Consider the following 15,734-nt stretch of genomic DNA (forward strand, 5'->3'; position numbering starts at 1 on the left):
AAAATACCAATTAAATAGATTTGTGTCAAGGCTTTGTTCTAGCAAACATTGTTACCTATGTGACCTTAATCCTGTTTCCCTGAATGAGATGTTCTTATCTTGGAGATAAAAATTCATCTTCTTTCACGTTCTTGTTTCTGAGAAGAATCTGTCAATAGCAGAATGCAGATGGATTTGTAGGGAAAGAATTCACTTCCATGTCTTCCAGCACTCAGAGAGAACTGCAAGTTTTCTGTGGTTTTGGATGGAGACAATTACTTGTGGGGTTCAGCTGACAGCTAGATCCCTAAACAGATCTATATTTAAAATAACCCTTATTTTGGAAATAATCCAAGTGAATAAAGCCGTATATAAAGCTGAGACAGCTTCCAGTCTCTCTCTCTGGCCTCTATGGACAGAAGACAGAAAGGTTTAGGAAGGTTTTTCATGCAGCTGGAAGGAAAGATTAATTTAGGTTTACTTCTCCAAACCTAGAATGATTCTAAAATGTGACCTTCATCAGAGAAATCTTGGAATATGCCAAGTCAAAAGTGCTCTGGAGTGGTGTTGGATGTAGGAAGTTTTTTATTTGGTCAAGAGCAGTCATTTCCATGCAATCTCTGATGAAGTGAGCAAAAAGCCACTAATGTAGCAAGATTTTAGGTAATGCTGCCATTGAGTCAGCTGTTTGAAGTAGCAGGGAGATGCAATAGTTTCATGTGTCTTTTTTAACAAATTAGCTGGAATCAGGCAAAAAGCAGATGGACAAAATCCACATACGCACCTCCAGAAAGCAAGTGATTTTTGGTTGAAGGCCAGTCCAACAGTAACAAACTGGTGTGCTGACATAAGATGCATAGGTTAGAGCATAAGTTCTAATTACCATCTTATCAGAGTTAAAGCAGAGATTTCATTTCCACAATTTGCAAAGGATAATATAGAACCTCATTGGAACAGCACTATAGTACGTTCAACTGCTTCCTTAGAAGCTGCTATGCTTATGCTTCTTCATTTTCCTTGCTGCAAGTGAGCATAAGATATAAAATAGAATTTGCTAGAAGGGCTTATCTTTCATTTAGAGCAAGGAGATAAAGATAAGAGCCTTCTTTTGAGAAATTAATTTGCAGAAAATCACAGTTCATCTAATAACATATAAAGACAATTTTGTTGCCCTGGACTGTTATTTACAGTAACTACAGTAACATCACATGCTCAACTTCTTTGATATGAAGGGCTTCTGCATCATCTGAGTGTGCATTCAGAAAAGCAAATGCCATTTAGATATAAAGAATCTCAGTTCTTTTAAATCAAAATCATTATCAAACACGGGGCCAACTGATGTTCTCACAGGCTTAGGCAGAAGTGAAAAACTGCCTGGGGCATCTGGGTTGAGATCACTTGCTAGAACATGTGAGTGGCCAGCCTGGAGACACCTGCACCCCTCTCTGTCCCTCACACACAATTTTTTCATATTACGCTACAGACTTGTCAGTTACAAGAATATGACTCACAGTTATCACTACCCATGCTGTAACAAAACATCTTTTTTCCCAGGCTTCTCCAATCCTGACACAATTAGGTCAATGGAAAAGATTTATATTTTTTGTGCAAGCGATCTGTGCTTGCTTCTAGGGCTAAAGGCAACTTGCAACACATTTGCATGAATTTGACAGCAGCCATTGTAACGTCGCCACAGAGCAGACATCAAGCATTTCTAAGGTCTGTGTTTGTTATAGATAGGGTCTATCAAGAGGAAAAATGGAAATTGCAAGTGATCATATCACAGGTTTGTCCTTATCCAACTGAAGCTGCAAGCCTGAAAAGCCATTGCTTAAGTACAAGTTCGTTATGGTGTTCTGTGCAGAGGCGCATGCTGAAAATAGTAAAGTTAAGCTACAGACCACATGCTTTAATGTGCTTGTGCCATCATCTCTATTCCTTGTGTTTAAGGCAAAACTAAAGAAAAACATTGCTTTGCCAGCTATTCTAAAAAATACCAGTCAAGTCCCAGACATTATGTATGACATTAAAACAGAAGTGTCATAGGCTACTGTTGAGAATTACTGCCTGTTTAATTAGTGCATTTAGGGCTCCTCTGTGGGCAGCAACACTTTGCACTAGAGGTATAGCAAATGGTATTTATATAAGCAGTATGAACCTTTATTACTGTCTGGTTTTGCTTTTCCCCCTGCAGTAGATAGCCATCAAACTAGCAATATATGTATGCTGTTGAACTTCCCTGCCATATGTTCTGCAAAATACTGGGAACCTCAAGGTGCTAAAACAGTTCTTTCACGTTACTTTCCTGTGTAAAAGGGCAAGGGGTACAGAGTATAGTGCACCCAGACTTTCCCCTATTTGGAGGTACCAGTTCAACTGTGTGTCAGCTTCCATCATAATCCCTTCCCCAGTTTGGGTATGTATAGGGTTATGTACAGAATACATGTCTTCATGCCTGCCCTACTGACTCTTCCAACTGTTGACATGTTCTCTCAATGTATATGTGAAAAACAAGGGTGTTGGAAAACAACCTCTCTGGAAAACACTGATGATTGTTCTCCAGCCTCGGGCTACTCCACCAGAACAGTTAGCTCTTTGTCAGGACATCAGCTGGGCACATACAAACTGACTGGGGAATTGTTCTGGGCATCTCTGCTTCAGAAACAAAATGAGAATCCACAGTGGGCTTGTGTTTATCCACAGATTAATTGCCCCCCATTTCAAGGCAATCCTTCTCTGTGCTCATGATTGGAGCAAATTTGTGGAGATTTGCCAAACTGTTGCGGCTGGGTATCATGGTTTTTTACATAGCCTTCTCTACTCTGTAGAAAATAATTACTAGTACACGCTTGACAGGAATGTTGGAGTGTAAGTGAAATGTAACGGCTAACCTTACACGAGCACGTGCCTGTGCACGCCCATAGCTCTTGAGCAAAGACCACCAAGCAGCAGCTTCTCTTTCTCCAAAATGTCCTGCTGGTCTTCCTGTTTGACTCAAACACAACGCGAGTAAAACTGAAAGTTTACTCTGGAATACAGAAGTACAAAGCAGGCACAGAAATGGTTCTGCATTTCAGGCCTTAGCACGTCCCAATAGGCTCCCTCACTAAAACACTCTTTACACCACCCCACTTCTGTGGCTTTAGAGAGCTTTGTGGCTTTAGAGGTAAGTTTGCAATTGCTATTTGGCATGGTTTTGGGGTTTTTAATTTCTCCTTTCAGAATAGGAGTGTATCACGCAGCATCCTGACGAAGTTCTGTGCAAGCAAAGCATGTTTCCTATTAAAAGTCAATCCCGCCTATTGATTTCAAATGTCCCAGAGAGCTTAGCTGAATTTGCCTGCAAGGAATTTGCACAAACCATGGCAAGCACAGGAGGTGTTCTCAGGACTCAAACTGTGAAGTTTAATCTGCCCTATTGTGCTGGTACCTAAGTATGTCTGGAATTGCGGCTGGTTAAATGAAGAGTTCAGCTTCACTCTATGTATTACAAGCAGGAAATAATTTCACAATAGCTTTGTATAACCCCTTTGTGCAGATATCCAAGGGCTAAGGGGGCTGATTAGTCTCAAATACCGCTCAAAACAGACAGCCATTATAAAACACTGCCTGCCTTTCATAACATGCCAGCAGAAATCTCGTGAGGATGGTCTCAGCTTAGTTTGCAGCCAGATTTCTACCTACCATTTTACCCTGGGGTAAAAAGGACAAGCTGCCATTCTGTACCATCACTCTCATGTAATCTGAGTCAGGGGCGACATGGACAGACATTATTTATGTGAAATTCTTTCTCCCAAGAGCACAAAGCCCACTGCTGACCCTGACATAAGTAGGAACAAAGCCATGGAAACCAGGGGAAGTTACACAAGGGTGCAAAACTGTTTATGGAGCCAGATCACACGCTGGCTCCAACGTTGCCTCGTGGGCAGTGTGGGTGGGGCTTTCGGCATCTGTGTGGGAGCTCTCCAATGAGACCCAGAGGAGGACAAGGCTACAACGTTCTGGTTTTTGTAACAGCATCTCCCACCAGTAAGGCTGAGGCATGGGCGGAGTCTGATGAAACTAAAATAAACACTGCCATGCAGCATCTTGTGAGTATGTGCAGCCTCAGACAGACTGCAATAGCTGGAAGGATAAGGACGGCTTAAAACGTAAGTATATCTACTTCCTCCACTTTCTTAATATAATTAGTGGCTTGTGAAATGGTATGTTCTGGTTACAGTTACTTGTGGCATCAGTAACCTGTAAAAATGCCTACTATGCTTTCTGTCCCTTTGGCCTGTGTATTAACAGCTGCAGAAAAAGCCCAAACACCCTCCAGTAATATTTATATAAGCAGATGGAAATCTCAAAGCTTAAGCTTTCCTGTAGATCTGAAAATTCATTCAACTGTAAATATTTGGAGGATTCTTCTCAGTTTGTCTTCCCCCCAAAAAACCCCCATTTGTTTCGTGTAATTCAAAAATACTTCTTACATGTGGTCACCCACAGTACTGGCCACAAAGTTATAAAAGACAGAGCTGTGAGCCATCTCACCAGCAGTTAAGAGCAGGTGTGTTGGGGAGGGGTTGGAACCGGCAAGTACAGAGACAAGCCAGCTCACACTGCAGCTACTACAACAGCATGCGTTGAGACAGAGAAATGCTTACTTCCCTGCTTTCTAACATACCCAGACAGCACATAAAAGGAAGCAATGTCAAGTTGTAGCAAGGCGAAATGGAAAGTGAAGTGACAGCAAAGGAGCAGCACCTTTGCCTTTGAAATGGCAACGGATTAAAAAAAAAAAAATACAGGAATTTTCAGTAACATTCCTCACATTTGCTTCTAATAAAATGATTGCATTCCTGCTTTACTGTTATGCTTCGTTGACTTGTAAATACTATTGACACAGAGGTTTTTAGAGTAAAACTGTCCAGCTGGGGACCGTGCACCAGAGTCCCCGGTGGTGAGTCATTCTGGTAAAGACTGCTGAAGATGTATCTTCAGGCTGGGACAGGGCAGGGGACAGCACCTGCTTTTAACTGCTGGCATCAGTCTCCTGCTACATGGTCCTCTGATCCTCCCTTGCTCTACAGTGACAACTGAAGGAGCTGCTAGAAAAAGCTCAACACGCGAGTGCCCAGTTCACTGCTTACTTTAAGGATTGTAAGCGAAATCAGTGCCATCAGGTTTTTGGTGTTTTGTGGATTTTTTTGTTTTGGATTTTTTGGTGTATTTTTTTAAAGCTTCTCAACCTCATAGATGCCCAAGAGAAAACTCCTTGTAGCCACCTCTAAACCAGAGTATAGAGCGGGATTAATAGCATTCAACAGTGGCCTGCATGTCAGAAGAAAACAGAAACAGTGAAGAAAGCAGTCAAGTAGCACAAGGCAGTTCTTGATTTTACAAAAGCAGCCATGGTCTTATATTCACAAACCATGTTTAAGATGGCATACCTTAAAGGCTTTAAAAACGCCTACCACAGATTACGAATGGTCCATCACTCCTATTTAAGATACCACCGCAACCCAGAACATTGTTCTGGACCTCAAGAACAGACAGTGCCGCTGCCGGCAGTCCTAGGTGGCAGGATTTCCCCTTGCCACTCAGACATGCTGTACCACTACTACTGCAGGCAGCATATGCTGTGCTAATACTAAAAGCCCATGGAGAAAGTAGAGCCTTGAGTGACAGGAGAGTGGCTTCTTGTTGTATGGGTAGCTATAAACAATTGAGGAGATAGAGAAATAAAAAATAATCTCAAAGTCTGCTGTTACCCAGGAAACATGCAATTAAGTTATACTCTGAGAAGACAACATTCTATGATCTAGGAATCAAGATAACTGCTGAATTAACTACATTATGTTGTTGCAATGTGAAGTGCAAAGGACATTGTAACTTAATAGAAAGCAGACTTTCTCAGGATATAGATTATGGGCTACAATCTGCCCGGCAATGACAAAAATCCAAAATGAAAGCTCCTAAAATCTCAAGACTTTAACCAGATGCCCTTATTTCAATAGTGATTTTGATTATTTTGTCTTGCTTTGTTTTGGGATAGTAAGAGGAAGTTGAGTGTTTTCACGCTTTCAGCTTCTTCCTTCCGTGAAGGCTCCCTGGGCAAGTAGCTACATATTCATAAACACAGAAAATCTCCTCTATTCACAGGACTCTGGGGCTAAAGGCCTTTAAGAAAGGCATCAGCTATTATGAGAGGCCCAATAAAGTTACAGGCAGTGTCAATACCATCACCACCCATGCCTTCTCATCCAGGAGCAAACTGGCTGAACTCTGCGAGTCCTTTTTACTTGTGCATCTACACAGACGTGCCACTTGTAGGATTCCAACCTTCTGTTTTGCACCCAGGAAATGCTCTCACTAAGGTAGAATACCTTGAAGGAGGAACACCCCCACACCAGCCTGGAAGTAGTTTGTTTCTTGGTCCTGGTTCTCCCTGGTTCCTTCAGGGCTAAAAGGATTTCAGCCCTTTTTGTTGAACCGTTAGGGATAAGCCTTTCACAATTTCAGGGACAACTGAAACATCAGGCAGAAAAGCCCTAGGGGTTTCTTCTGCCCCATTCATACTGTATTGGTTGGGAGGCCAATGAACTGTGTCTGCCTTTCAGCTCTGGCAAGATGATCAAATCCTTCAAGCAAACGTTTCTGTCCCTGGATCTGCAGTCCCCTCGGTGGAGCTCAGCAGAGATGACGGTAAAGGCTGAAGGCCAGGGGAGCAGAGCTCTCTGCAGTCAGGGTGCTGCAGAGCCAAGGTGGATTTGGGATTCTGTCTGATGAGCATGGAGGAGCTGGGAAGTCGCTATACACACCATTCACACCTCATTGTAAAGGGGCAGAGGAACACGTGTTTCCAAGCTCTGCAGAGCTCAGCCTAAAGCAGAACAGCATGGTTTTGCAAGGGAGGCATCAAACACTTTGGACATTGGGGGTGTGCCTAGTGCCTGCAGCAAAGGACACCCAGTGTTATCTCATTGCAACAGTATTTTCATGCCAGTTTGGGAAAAGCAGCTATTAATTTGTTATGCTTAATATTCATCTCATGGTTACTTTTGCTACCTTTCAGGCAAAGGATTACGAACTGCGTCAGTATGAGACAGCAAAGTGGGTCAGCACTGTCATTAGGGGAGAAACCCAGAAGGAGGCGATGCGCCAGGGCTTCTGGAAACTCTTCCACTACATCCAAGGGAAGAATGAAAAAGGTAGCGTGCCGATTTTAAACTGCAAGAAGCACACACAGGAGATGAAGCCGAATAGTATAAAGCAGTAGATGAGCTACAGGATGCAGCAGTTCCCCTTCTGGGTCTAACACCCTTGTGACTCCACTAAGCCATTACAGCCATGAGGCTGCTTGACCACCTGCTTTTAGGATAAGCCTGCACTGCCATTCACAGCAGCATTCAGGCACTGTCTTTGCTTGCAGCTTAGACAATTTCTTTCCCCCACCCCCCCTCTAGAAATGAAGATCGACATGACTGTACCAGTGACATGCCTGATAAAATCTGGCTGTGCAGACTTCAAGATCTCTTTCTTTGTGCCATTTGAACACCAGGACTCCCCACCACAGCCCACCGACTCAGATGTGTTCATTGAAGAGAGGAAGGCAGCAGCCATCTTTGTTCGGTAAGCAGCACCAGCACAGCTGACAAAGGCAGCTACTGAAAGGAGTTGTTGATCTACTAGGAGTCTGAACTAATTTTTCATACAGCTTATTTTTAACCATGGATATATCCTGCTGTTGAGCCCTGAACTTCCACAGAACACGGCAGTTCTCTCATCGCATGAAAAGCGCCCAAAGCTATACTTGCCCCCCTCTGCCTCTATCAAAGCCACAGGCAACAGCCCATGCCAGCTAATGCTCTCATAATTCCAAGCAACTTAGGTGTGGGTTGTTCTGTTTTTAAATGCTACTTTTTAAAGTAACAAATACAGCCATATACTCCTGAACAGCTAGTTCTGCTGTACCACAAGTGTTTAAACACTAATTTTTTTTTTTTTTAAGTCTGGAGCTCCCTTCTGTGAAAAGAAGCAGCAGGGGGGCTCAAACTTTTAACTCCTCCCTTTTCACTCCTACCAGGTCCTTCGGTGGATTTGCTTCCCCAGAGAAATACGCTGAGGAAGCTGAAGTCTTGGCCAGAATCTTAAGAAACAGAGGCCAACCATTCCATGAAGACTTCTTCTACACTGCAGGCTATGACAGTCCCTTCAAGCTCTTTAACAGGCACAATGAAGTGTGGTATTTTAAAAAATAATAATGCTGGGGGGAATACTAAGAGGCTACTAATCAGCTCTGGATGAAAACAGACCTTAATAATGGCTTTTGCTTTAGTGCAGAAGAGATTTAATTTGCACATGGACACAGAATCATGTCTAACTCATTTCTTGAGGATGAAATACTGTTCTGGCCAAGATTTAAGCTCTTTCTATGAGATATAACTTGACATATATTGTACCAGCTGGAGCAGGAGATATTGCTCTTAAGGTTCCAGGGAACACTAATCTGAAAAATATTCCTGCAGAACAGTCTGAATGTCTAAGCTTTAACTTCTCATTTAAAGTGCTACAGCAATAGCTCAAGTGTTATGGAGAATCAGTTCTTCATAGAGCTGATTTTTCATGTACTGATGGAACTCCTAAGACAACAGAAAGATGGGGAAAGTTATTTTCTCCAAGAAACCCAAGCAGGAATACCTTAGCAGGCCTTAGTGCCTCATAAGCAGTTAACTTTAAAAAGTAGTACTATCAAAATCAACCACCTCTTCACTGAAGTATTTTTTTTTGCCCTCATGGAGGCTGAATGCTCTTTTCCTCCAGACTAATGCCAGTGATCAGGTTAGACCAGGAGTCCAGCAGAAAAGGGCTGAGCCTCCAAGGTGTATGCTTACTCTATGCACACCTGCATCTGTACATGTAACACCAAACTTACTGGTGGCCTGTAGTTTTAGGAGCAAATACAAAAGTAGTGTTTAGCTCTCACCTATAAGCCACTAATTACTACAATTATTTAGCTTTGTCAAATTCTTGGTATTGGTCAGGTCAACTGCAGTCTGCACACTAGCAATATCTGCCACCTAGAGTTAAGACACCTGCAGAACTACCATATAAAGTAGTTTAGTCCCTGCTCTAAATCAACCATTTGAAGCTCTTGTAAAGCAGCCCAGAGCTGTTTTACAGCAAGCAGTTCAAGTCACAAAGCAGTTCACAACAACAGGTAGAGTTTACAGATTTTTATTGGTTCCAATCAGTATCAGGCAAAAAATATCAGTGTGGTAAAAAACCCCCTTGGCTTAAATGCTGTTCATGCAAGTGTAACCTATTATTCTGCAATCTTCCACCTATTAAGACAGACATAAGAACCATTGTAAGGCACCAAACCAGCACAAGAAGCTTGCTGAGAACACCTCAGACCTTAGATTTTCATCTCTGTTCAGAGAGAGAGTTCAAGCTAAGGTTTTTATCATCATTTGTTCCAGCAAATAAATTTCATTATTACTCCAGTTACACTCACCTTCTCAGTTTTTTATACAGTGGTTTTGAAGTTGCCTCCCTACCTAAAGCAAGAAAACACAATTAACATATGCAGCAGCACAACTGCTAAAAGCTTCACAGCAGCTTTGTAACCTCAGACAAAAGTGGAACGGAAATTGTAATATCATAGTAATTCATCTGGCAGAATCAAGTTTCATCAGTGGGTACAAATATTCCCAGAAATTTTTAAACAATTCATCTGCTGTGTGATCTTACCTAATGAGGTTGCAGACAGCACAGTCCTTTCCTGAAAAAGAAGTTGTTTCAGAATAACGGACATCACTATATCCAAGTTAAATTACTCATCTATGAAATTCTACTCACCAAACCAATTTTATCTACAAAGAGGCTACGTTTCAGCTGGCAGCTGACAAGAACTTCAGCTTGCAACACCCAACACCAAATACAAAGTTTACAAATCCTAACTAGATTGGAAATACTAAATTACTAATACTGGAATAACTGGGGAAAATTACAATGTTACTAGTTTTTTGATACTGTCTCTCCCCAACATAGCTGTATCCACTGAGTTTTGATACCTAAAACAGAAGTCCCATAGAAATCATCTTGAAAACCTATAGACAGGAAAGCCAGGCTTGTTGGAGGAAACAAGTTTGTGCAGTAATCATTACAACTTAATCTTAAATTTGTATATGGCCAATGTAACCAAGATCAGCAAAAAATCCTGGGTAGTGACAACCACAGCATATAGGGTTGTGTCTTCTTTTTAGTTTAAGTGCAGCATTACAGGGTCGGTTCAGACTAATTGGATACATCGGATGTGAGTTGTCAGAGTTACATTTGCTGATGCGTTTTGCGCTACTACATAATCAACAATGTATTGACTAAGTGGTCTCCACTGATCCAGCTCCTTTACTATTTCCATTGTGTGAAGAAAACCAGCAATAAACACAGTTTTTAGTCATTGAGGCCACACCTTCTGTTCATACAAACAACTCAAATTCACCATTGACCACAGTTCAGGAATTGTCAGGGGATCTGCACAAAAGCAGCCCTTTTTCAAGTCAAATTCAGAACTGCATAGAAGTGCATTCTTCCTTCAAGCACAACACTTTTATTCCCACAGTAGCAGAGTAGGAGAAAGAATACAACAAAGGAAAGATCGGATTTATTATTGGACTAATTTTAGGCACCCCTGTCTAGGCATTTAGCACAAAGACATGTATTCCAGTAATTACCAAAATCCAAGTACTCTACACTTACCTCAGACTTAAGTTACTTGTTTCTCACACAAACTCCCCAGCAGCTTCACCCTGTAACAAGTGAAATTTTATTAACACACTCTCCTTGGCAGAGCTTCAAGAGTCAGTTTGCACATGGGTACTGTTTCAGCATAGAAGTCCTCCTCAGCCTCTCTCAGAGAGATTCCCATTGCTTAGAATTATTCATCATGAACAGTACACACGTTTAGAGAAGGTTAATGTTTTGTTACTTTTGTTTCTTAAGAGGACTCAGCCTCAGTATTTCAGACCTTACCCCCACCCACATGTTCATTCACATCAAATCTCTAACCTAGCTGTTGAGGTAATTTACCACATTACTTCCAACTGCTGAAGATCAGTGCTACTCCCTGCAAAACCCCCACTACTTAACCAGCAAAAAGTTAAAACAGCAAGTAACTGTATGGTCTTTGGTTAGCACAAGCTCTGCACTGTCAGGCTACCACACTTAACTAGAAAGTCAGGTAGTCCATAGCAGTTACGTATTTCAACTGGCCCACACTTTCTTTTCAGTTACAGAAAGGAGTTAACATTTTCAAATAGTAAAAAATTATGGCAACTGAGAAGCAAGCTTCTTACTTGGTAAGTTTCATTTGCCTAAGTACTCAGCAGTTCTTCCATTCTCAAACCTAGGATACATGTAAGAAAATGAAACATCAGTCTGATACTGATGTTGCTTCTAAAGCCTCATTAAGGCTTCCAGAAACTCCTCTGTCCGTTACTGTTACGATCATCACTATCTTGGTCATGAAGTATGAGATTCAGTCCCTGGCACCTTGGGTGAGCGAGCCCTGCAGGCTGCTGGTAACCTGTGATCTATTGGGAGAGGCAAGAATCCTGCAGGAACCTTCTGCTTAACACTGCACCTGCACTGCGATTAGAAGCCAGCATCTAGCAACCTCCCCATCCCCTATCACACAGTTCCAACCAGTCACACACATTTGCCAGCAACTTACTTTCACTGGTAGCACTAGTAACTGCACCACTTCCCAGCTCCAGCATGCCAGCCCTGGAACAAAGCAAGGCATCAGGACAGCGCACAAACAAGCACACAAGGATGAAATCTAGTCAGGTGCCTGAAGTCAGATAGAGCTAATAGGAGACCTCCATGATTGAAGTCAAGGTAGTCACATCTCATCACGCAGGCAGCTCACAGGCACTGGACAGCTATCTGCTTTAGGCTAAGACTGCTACAGGGAAGGGGGCAAATACACAAATAGTGCCACCAGAGCAACTGCAGCTCACACTGCCGGGCCTTGCCTAGCAGTTCTCCCCTTAAACATCCTCCCATTTTGGACAAGATGCACGCAGCAGCCAACAGTGGCCCCTTGCACCACCACCCCCACAGCTCACATGCAGTTAAATACTTCACTTCTAGGCATTTTTTTTATGCCAATACTTGCAAAGTTAAAAGTACTTACACCCAATGAGAAACACACTGGAAGCCTGCAAAGGAAAATTTGCTGTTAGACAGGGTCCAGCAGAAAGTTTTCATTTAAGAACAATTCCACCGAAATACTGTATCAGCACTTAGTTAAGTGTCCTCATCAGGATCAGAGACCTGATTCAACATCATCTACAGTATACTGCAACACTCCCATCCCCTCCACAAGGAGGGTGTAAAGCCATCCCCCAGCATTCAACATCCTTGAGACACAAATTCCTTCACTCCAAAGACTGCTGATGTTACAGAAAGGAGCAAGCCTCTCAGTTGCAAAGTTCAGCAACATGCACTAGGCATAAACATCTAAATTGGACTAAAACAGGAAGAACATTTCAGGTATCAAGTTCATTGTACTGCCACATTCACCATTTTTGTCTCAACAGGCCGATTCTACACATCTTTAAGACTACAAAACACATTTATTGTTAAACACAAGGGATCTGAAGGCAGCTTACAAATACTAGTATCTTGGCTTCAGATTTTCCAGAAACAAAATAGATTTTCAGACCCTCTTATCTCCAAAAGCAAACTCTGAAGCTCAAACATAGCATAAATCTTAAAAGTGTTTTTCAATTACCTTCAATTAGGCACCAAGATCAGTAACAGGTTAAACAGCTTCTCAAACTAGAGGCACAGGCATCCTCTGTCCAGAGCAGCCTGCAAAGAAACAAAACACTTCTATACAACTTGAAGCACTAACACCAGATCAACCAAGATATTTTCAAAACACATTTATGAAGCAAAAGTAGTTTCACTCTCAGTTTTCCACATAAGTTGTCTAACTGCCTAAAGGTACAGGAGGCTGCATCAGATAGGAGCGAAAGACGGTTGCAGTATGATCACCACGGGTCATCTGCTGAACTATGCAGTCATCACACACAGCCTTTTCACACATCAGAGATACAAATTAGTTTTTACAGATGCAGGCAATACAATAGTTACCTTGCACAGCTTATCACTTCATCTCCCAACACCTGCAACAAAGCGGAAAAACAGATTGCCTCAGCTTTTGTGGCCGAGCCTACAACTCCTACCAAGAGATCACAAAAGCTAGATACATCAGACAGGAGCGAAAGACAAAACTCTACTCGTCACAGGATATTCTGCTGAACTATGCCATCATCACTGTATCTGCTTTGGAACAACAGTACCAAGCAATCACCTCTTGTGACAGCTTTGAAAAATTGAAGTTCTCCAAATAAAACAAAGAAATATTTAAGCTTTTGAATACTAGCAAGTTATCAATTCTTTCTGCAAATTAATTCCAAAAGAGAAAATTAATCCCAAAGTACTGCCCTCCCACTTTACACAGCCCATCCTTTCCACTGCAGTGTTTCAGCAGCTCCATGGAAGAAATCCCATATACAGACTACACATTTCTCACCAGGTGATGTTTCTTCTGCAAGTCTTCCAAGTGCATGATTCAGATCCTGTAAGAAAGAAGCTTATGAACACTATATTCAGAAGTCAAAACATCGGGGGAGTTCTCAGTTGTCGTGCCTCAGCGGAAAGTTATGGTGGTAAAAGTGCTCGTCATCCTCTAGGTCAAGAGTAGCAAATAAATGTCATCATTGTGGCACCACAGGGAGAACTTGGCTCCAAGAATAAAGTCTGCCTGCTGATGATGGTATTAGAAGACACTATGTTGAATTTTCAATAAGTACTTTTTACCTTGTGAAGTAGCATCAGGTCCCCATACTCTGTGGCAGATCTGGAAGAGAGGCAACAGTTTCAGATGCTTGTAGAACTAGGTAGTACCCTGGCAGCAACACTAAGCACAGAAAAAAAGCCTCAGCACAGGGTTTTCAGAAATCACTTCTGTCCACTACTCTTGTACTGAAACCATCATAGGCTCTCTGATTTAGTCAACATCAATCCTGACAGCTACATGTTTTTTCAAGCATGCATCAGGCACTTTTCTCCAAACAAACTATTGCTGTGGATGATGAAACAGCAGTAGTGAAGGAAAAAAGGCACCTAGGGTAGGTACTATTGTAGTCTGAATACAGGGTGGTTCAGAAACAGGAGCCCCACATCTACTTTCCAATACAGAGAAACAGGTGACTTCCCAGTAGAAGAGTGAGGTGCCTGAAGAGACACCACACTACTCCAGGCCAGTTACTGTTAAGTGCACCACACATTATTTCTTCATTTAAACTCTATTTCAGAAGCAACACCTACCTGTTTTGCAGCTGTAAATGCGAAAAGTGTAGCTGATGCATCTTAAACTGTAAACAAGAAAGCATCTGTAAGTTTTAAGAATGAAGATGTTCACATACTCTTTGAAAACTACGTAAAATTCAACCTTATAGCTCTCACCTGATGCCATCTACACATCAGGCCTTTGAAGAGACAAGGCCACAAAAATAACCGCTAGCTCCTATTTTTAAGCAGGACAGAACCACCCGACTTGCTAATTTTCTAGTTTCAATTCCAGCACATAACCACAGAGTCAACCAGTCCCAAACTTCCTCTGGCTGCTCAGGAAGGACTGTGCAGCGTTTCAGCCATCCCAGGTACATCACCACACACTACTCCATGCCCAGCTCAGATATGTTGGTATTCATCACCCTCTCAGATGTCCCTACCAACATAGTTTTCATCATGTGCAGGCACGTGGAACTCCAAGTGAGCTAACACACTACTTTGTTAACACGAGGCCTTTAGCTGTAACACTTAGAAAGTTAACTATTGCCCAGAGATCACGAGACAGGGAAGGCCGTCTCCTCATCTACTAATAAGATGTTCTGCAGGGGACAACCTCCACCTCCCCCATAATGAAATGGCCCTCCCCGGCCTGGCAGCTGCTTCCAAGCATTAGCTTAACAGAGGAGCGGGTAACCCTTAATCCTACAACAATACATTTGGCACAACACTTCTTGAAGTCTAGTGCAGAAGCTGTGGGCGGGGGGGGGGGGGGAAGCCCTAGCGCTAATCTCTGCGGCAGGCACATGCCAGCTCGCCACCTTTCAGGAGTATTTCCCACGGGAAAAGGGCTCCCAGGCGAGTCTCGGTAAGGGAAACCCCGCCTCAGCAGGCACCCCGGGCCGCCAGCACGGAGCCCAGGCCGCAGCGCTCACACGCGGGGCGCTGCCCTGCCCTCCCCGCCGGGCCTGCACCGGCGGCCTCCGTCCGCAGCTCGGGGGGGCTCCCCTCTCCCGCACAAGCGCCCGCCGCTGCCAGCCCAGCCCCGTCCGGGCCGCCACGAGGCCAGTCCCCTCACATTGCCCCAGCGGCCTAGGCCGCAGGTCGGGCCCCGGCGACTCAATCCGCCCCCATCCTTCCCCGCCAGCGCCCATCGCGGATCAAGCCCCATCGGCAGCGCCCGCGCATCAACCCCCGGAGGGGCGCGGGCCCACAGCAGGCACGAATCCTGCTACCCCCACTCACCAGCCGGGCGGCAAGGAACCACCACACCCCACGCCTCCACGGAACTAAAAGGCCGGCGGTGGGCCTGCGCGCCCCTTATATACCGCTGGCGGCGGTCACGTGAGCGCGACGCGGGGGCGGGGCGCGGCCCCCTCGCGCGGCGGGGGCGGGGCACGGCG

The 15,734-nt window shown here is 43.6% G+C and overlaps 2 protein-coding genes and 7 non-coding genes across 18 annotated transcripts in view; 1 reads left to right on the top strand and 8 right to left on the bottom strand.

The window, feature by feature from the left end:
- NPL (N-acetylneuraminate pyruvate lyase) overlaps positions 1-15,664 on the bottom strand; it is a 35,382-nt gene extending 19,718 nt beyond the window's left edge. For 2 of the 10 annotated variants that reach the window (XR_008749006.1, XM_055815273.1), the window contains exons 1-10: positions 15,577-15,663; positions 14,368-14,414; positions 13,858-13,897; positions 13,571-13,616; positions 13,129-13,160; positions 12,764-12,843; positions 12,164-12,188; positions 11,699-11,751; positions 9,718-10,775; positions 9,482-9,524 (exon numbers count right to left, since the gene is read on the bottom strand). Coding sequence is in view for 7 of the 10 variants with exons in the window: in XM_055815273.1 (XP_055671248.1) it covers positions 9,482-9,524; positions 9,718-9,781 (107 nt within the window). In the remaining 3 variants the exon portion in view is untranslated. The other 8 variants (XM_055815268.1, XM_055815274.1, XR_008749007.1 and 5 more) reach the window with 8 other exon arrangements.
- HEBP2 (heme binding protein 2) lies at positions 3,091-9,573 on the top strand. Its single transcript, XM_027778568.2, has 5 exons — positions 3,091-4,130; positions 6,585-6,669; positions 7,040-7,175; positions 7,431-7,596; positions 8,051-9,573. The coding sequence occupies exons 2-5, from the start codon at positions 6,595-6,597 to the stop codon at positions 8,223-8,225; spliced, it is 552 nt and encodes a 183-aa protein (XP_027634369.1). The 5' UTR covers positions 3,091-4,130; positions 6,585-6,594; the 3' UTR covers positions 8,226-9,573.
- Positions 9,592-9,667, bottom strand: LOC114010537 (small nucleolar RNA SNORD47). The gene has a single exon (XR_003551995.1). It is a non-coding gene; the product is annotated as a small nucleolar RNA SNORD47 (small nucleolar RNA).
- LOC114010536 (small nucleolar RNA SNORD79) lies at positions 10,844-10,922 on the bottom strand. Its single transcript, XR_003551994.1, has one exon. It is a non-coding gene; the product is annotated as a small nucleolar RNA SNORD79 (small nucleolar RNA).
- LOC114010534 (small nucleolar RNA snR60/Z15/Z230/Z193/J17) lies at positions 12,986-13,071 on the bottom strand. The gene has a single exon (XR_003551992.1). It is a non-coding gene; the product is annotated as a small nucleolar RNA snR60/Z15/Z230/Z193/J17 (small nucleolar RNA).
- Positions 13,238-13,320, bottom strand: LOC114010539 (small nucleolar RNA snR60/Z15/Z230/Z193/J17). The gene has a single exon (XR_003551997.1). It is a non-coding gene; the product is annotated as a small nucleolar RNA snR60/Z15/Z230/Z193/J17 (small nucleolar RNA).
- LOC114010533 (small nucleolar RNA SNORD24) lies at positions 13,684-13,765 on the bottom strand. Its single transcript, XR_003551991.1, has one exon. It is a non-coding gene; the product is annotated as a small nucleolar RNA SNORD24 (small nucleolar RNA).
- On the bottom strand, positions 13,974-14,040 carry LOC114010535 (small nucleolar RNA SNORD75). The gene has a single exon (XR_003551993.1). It is a non-coding gene; the product is annotated as a small nucleolar RNA SNORD75 (small nucleolar RNA).
- Positions 14,725-14,802, bottom strand: LOC114010538 (small nucleolar RNA SNORD74). The gene has a single exon (XR_003551996.1). It is a non-coding gene; the product is annotated as a small nucleolar RNA SNORD74 (small nucleolar RNA).
- Positions 15,665-15,734: the final 70 nt, after the last annotated feature.

Source organism: Falco peregrinus, chromosome 10 (genome assembly GCF_023634155.1).
Source record: "Falco peregrinus isolate bFalPer1 chromosome 10, bFalPer1.pri, whole genome shotgun sequence".
NCBI lineage: Eukaryota > Metazoa > Chordata > Aves > Falconiformes > Falconidae > Falco > Falco peregrinus.

Excerpts from the sequence above, each read along its gene's own strand:
- HEBP2 (XM_027778568.2), top strand. The coding sequence starts at position 6,595 with ATGATCAAATCCTTCAAGCAAACGTTTCTGTCCCTGGATCTGCAGTCC. Across the intron at positions 7,176-7,430 it reads CCAAGGGAAGAATGAAAAAG|AAATGAAGATCGACATGACT; the intron begins GTAGCGTGCCGA and ends CCCCCCCTCTAG. Across the intron at positions 7,597-8,050 it reads GCAGCAGCCATCTTTGTTCG|GTCCTTCGGTGGATTTGCTT; the intron begins GTAAGCAGCACC and ends CACTCCTACCAG.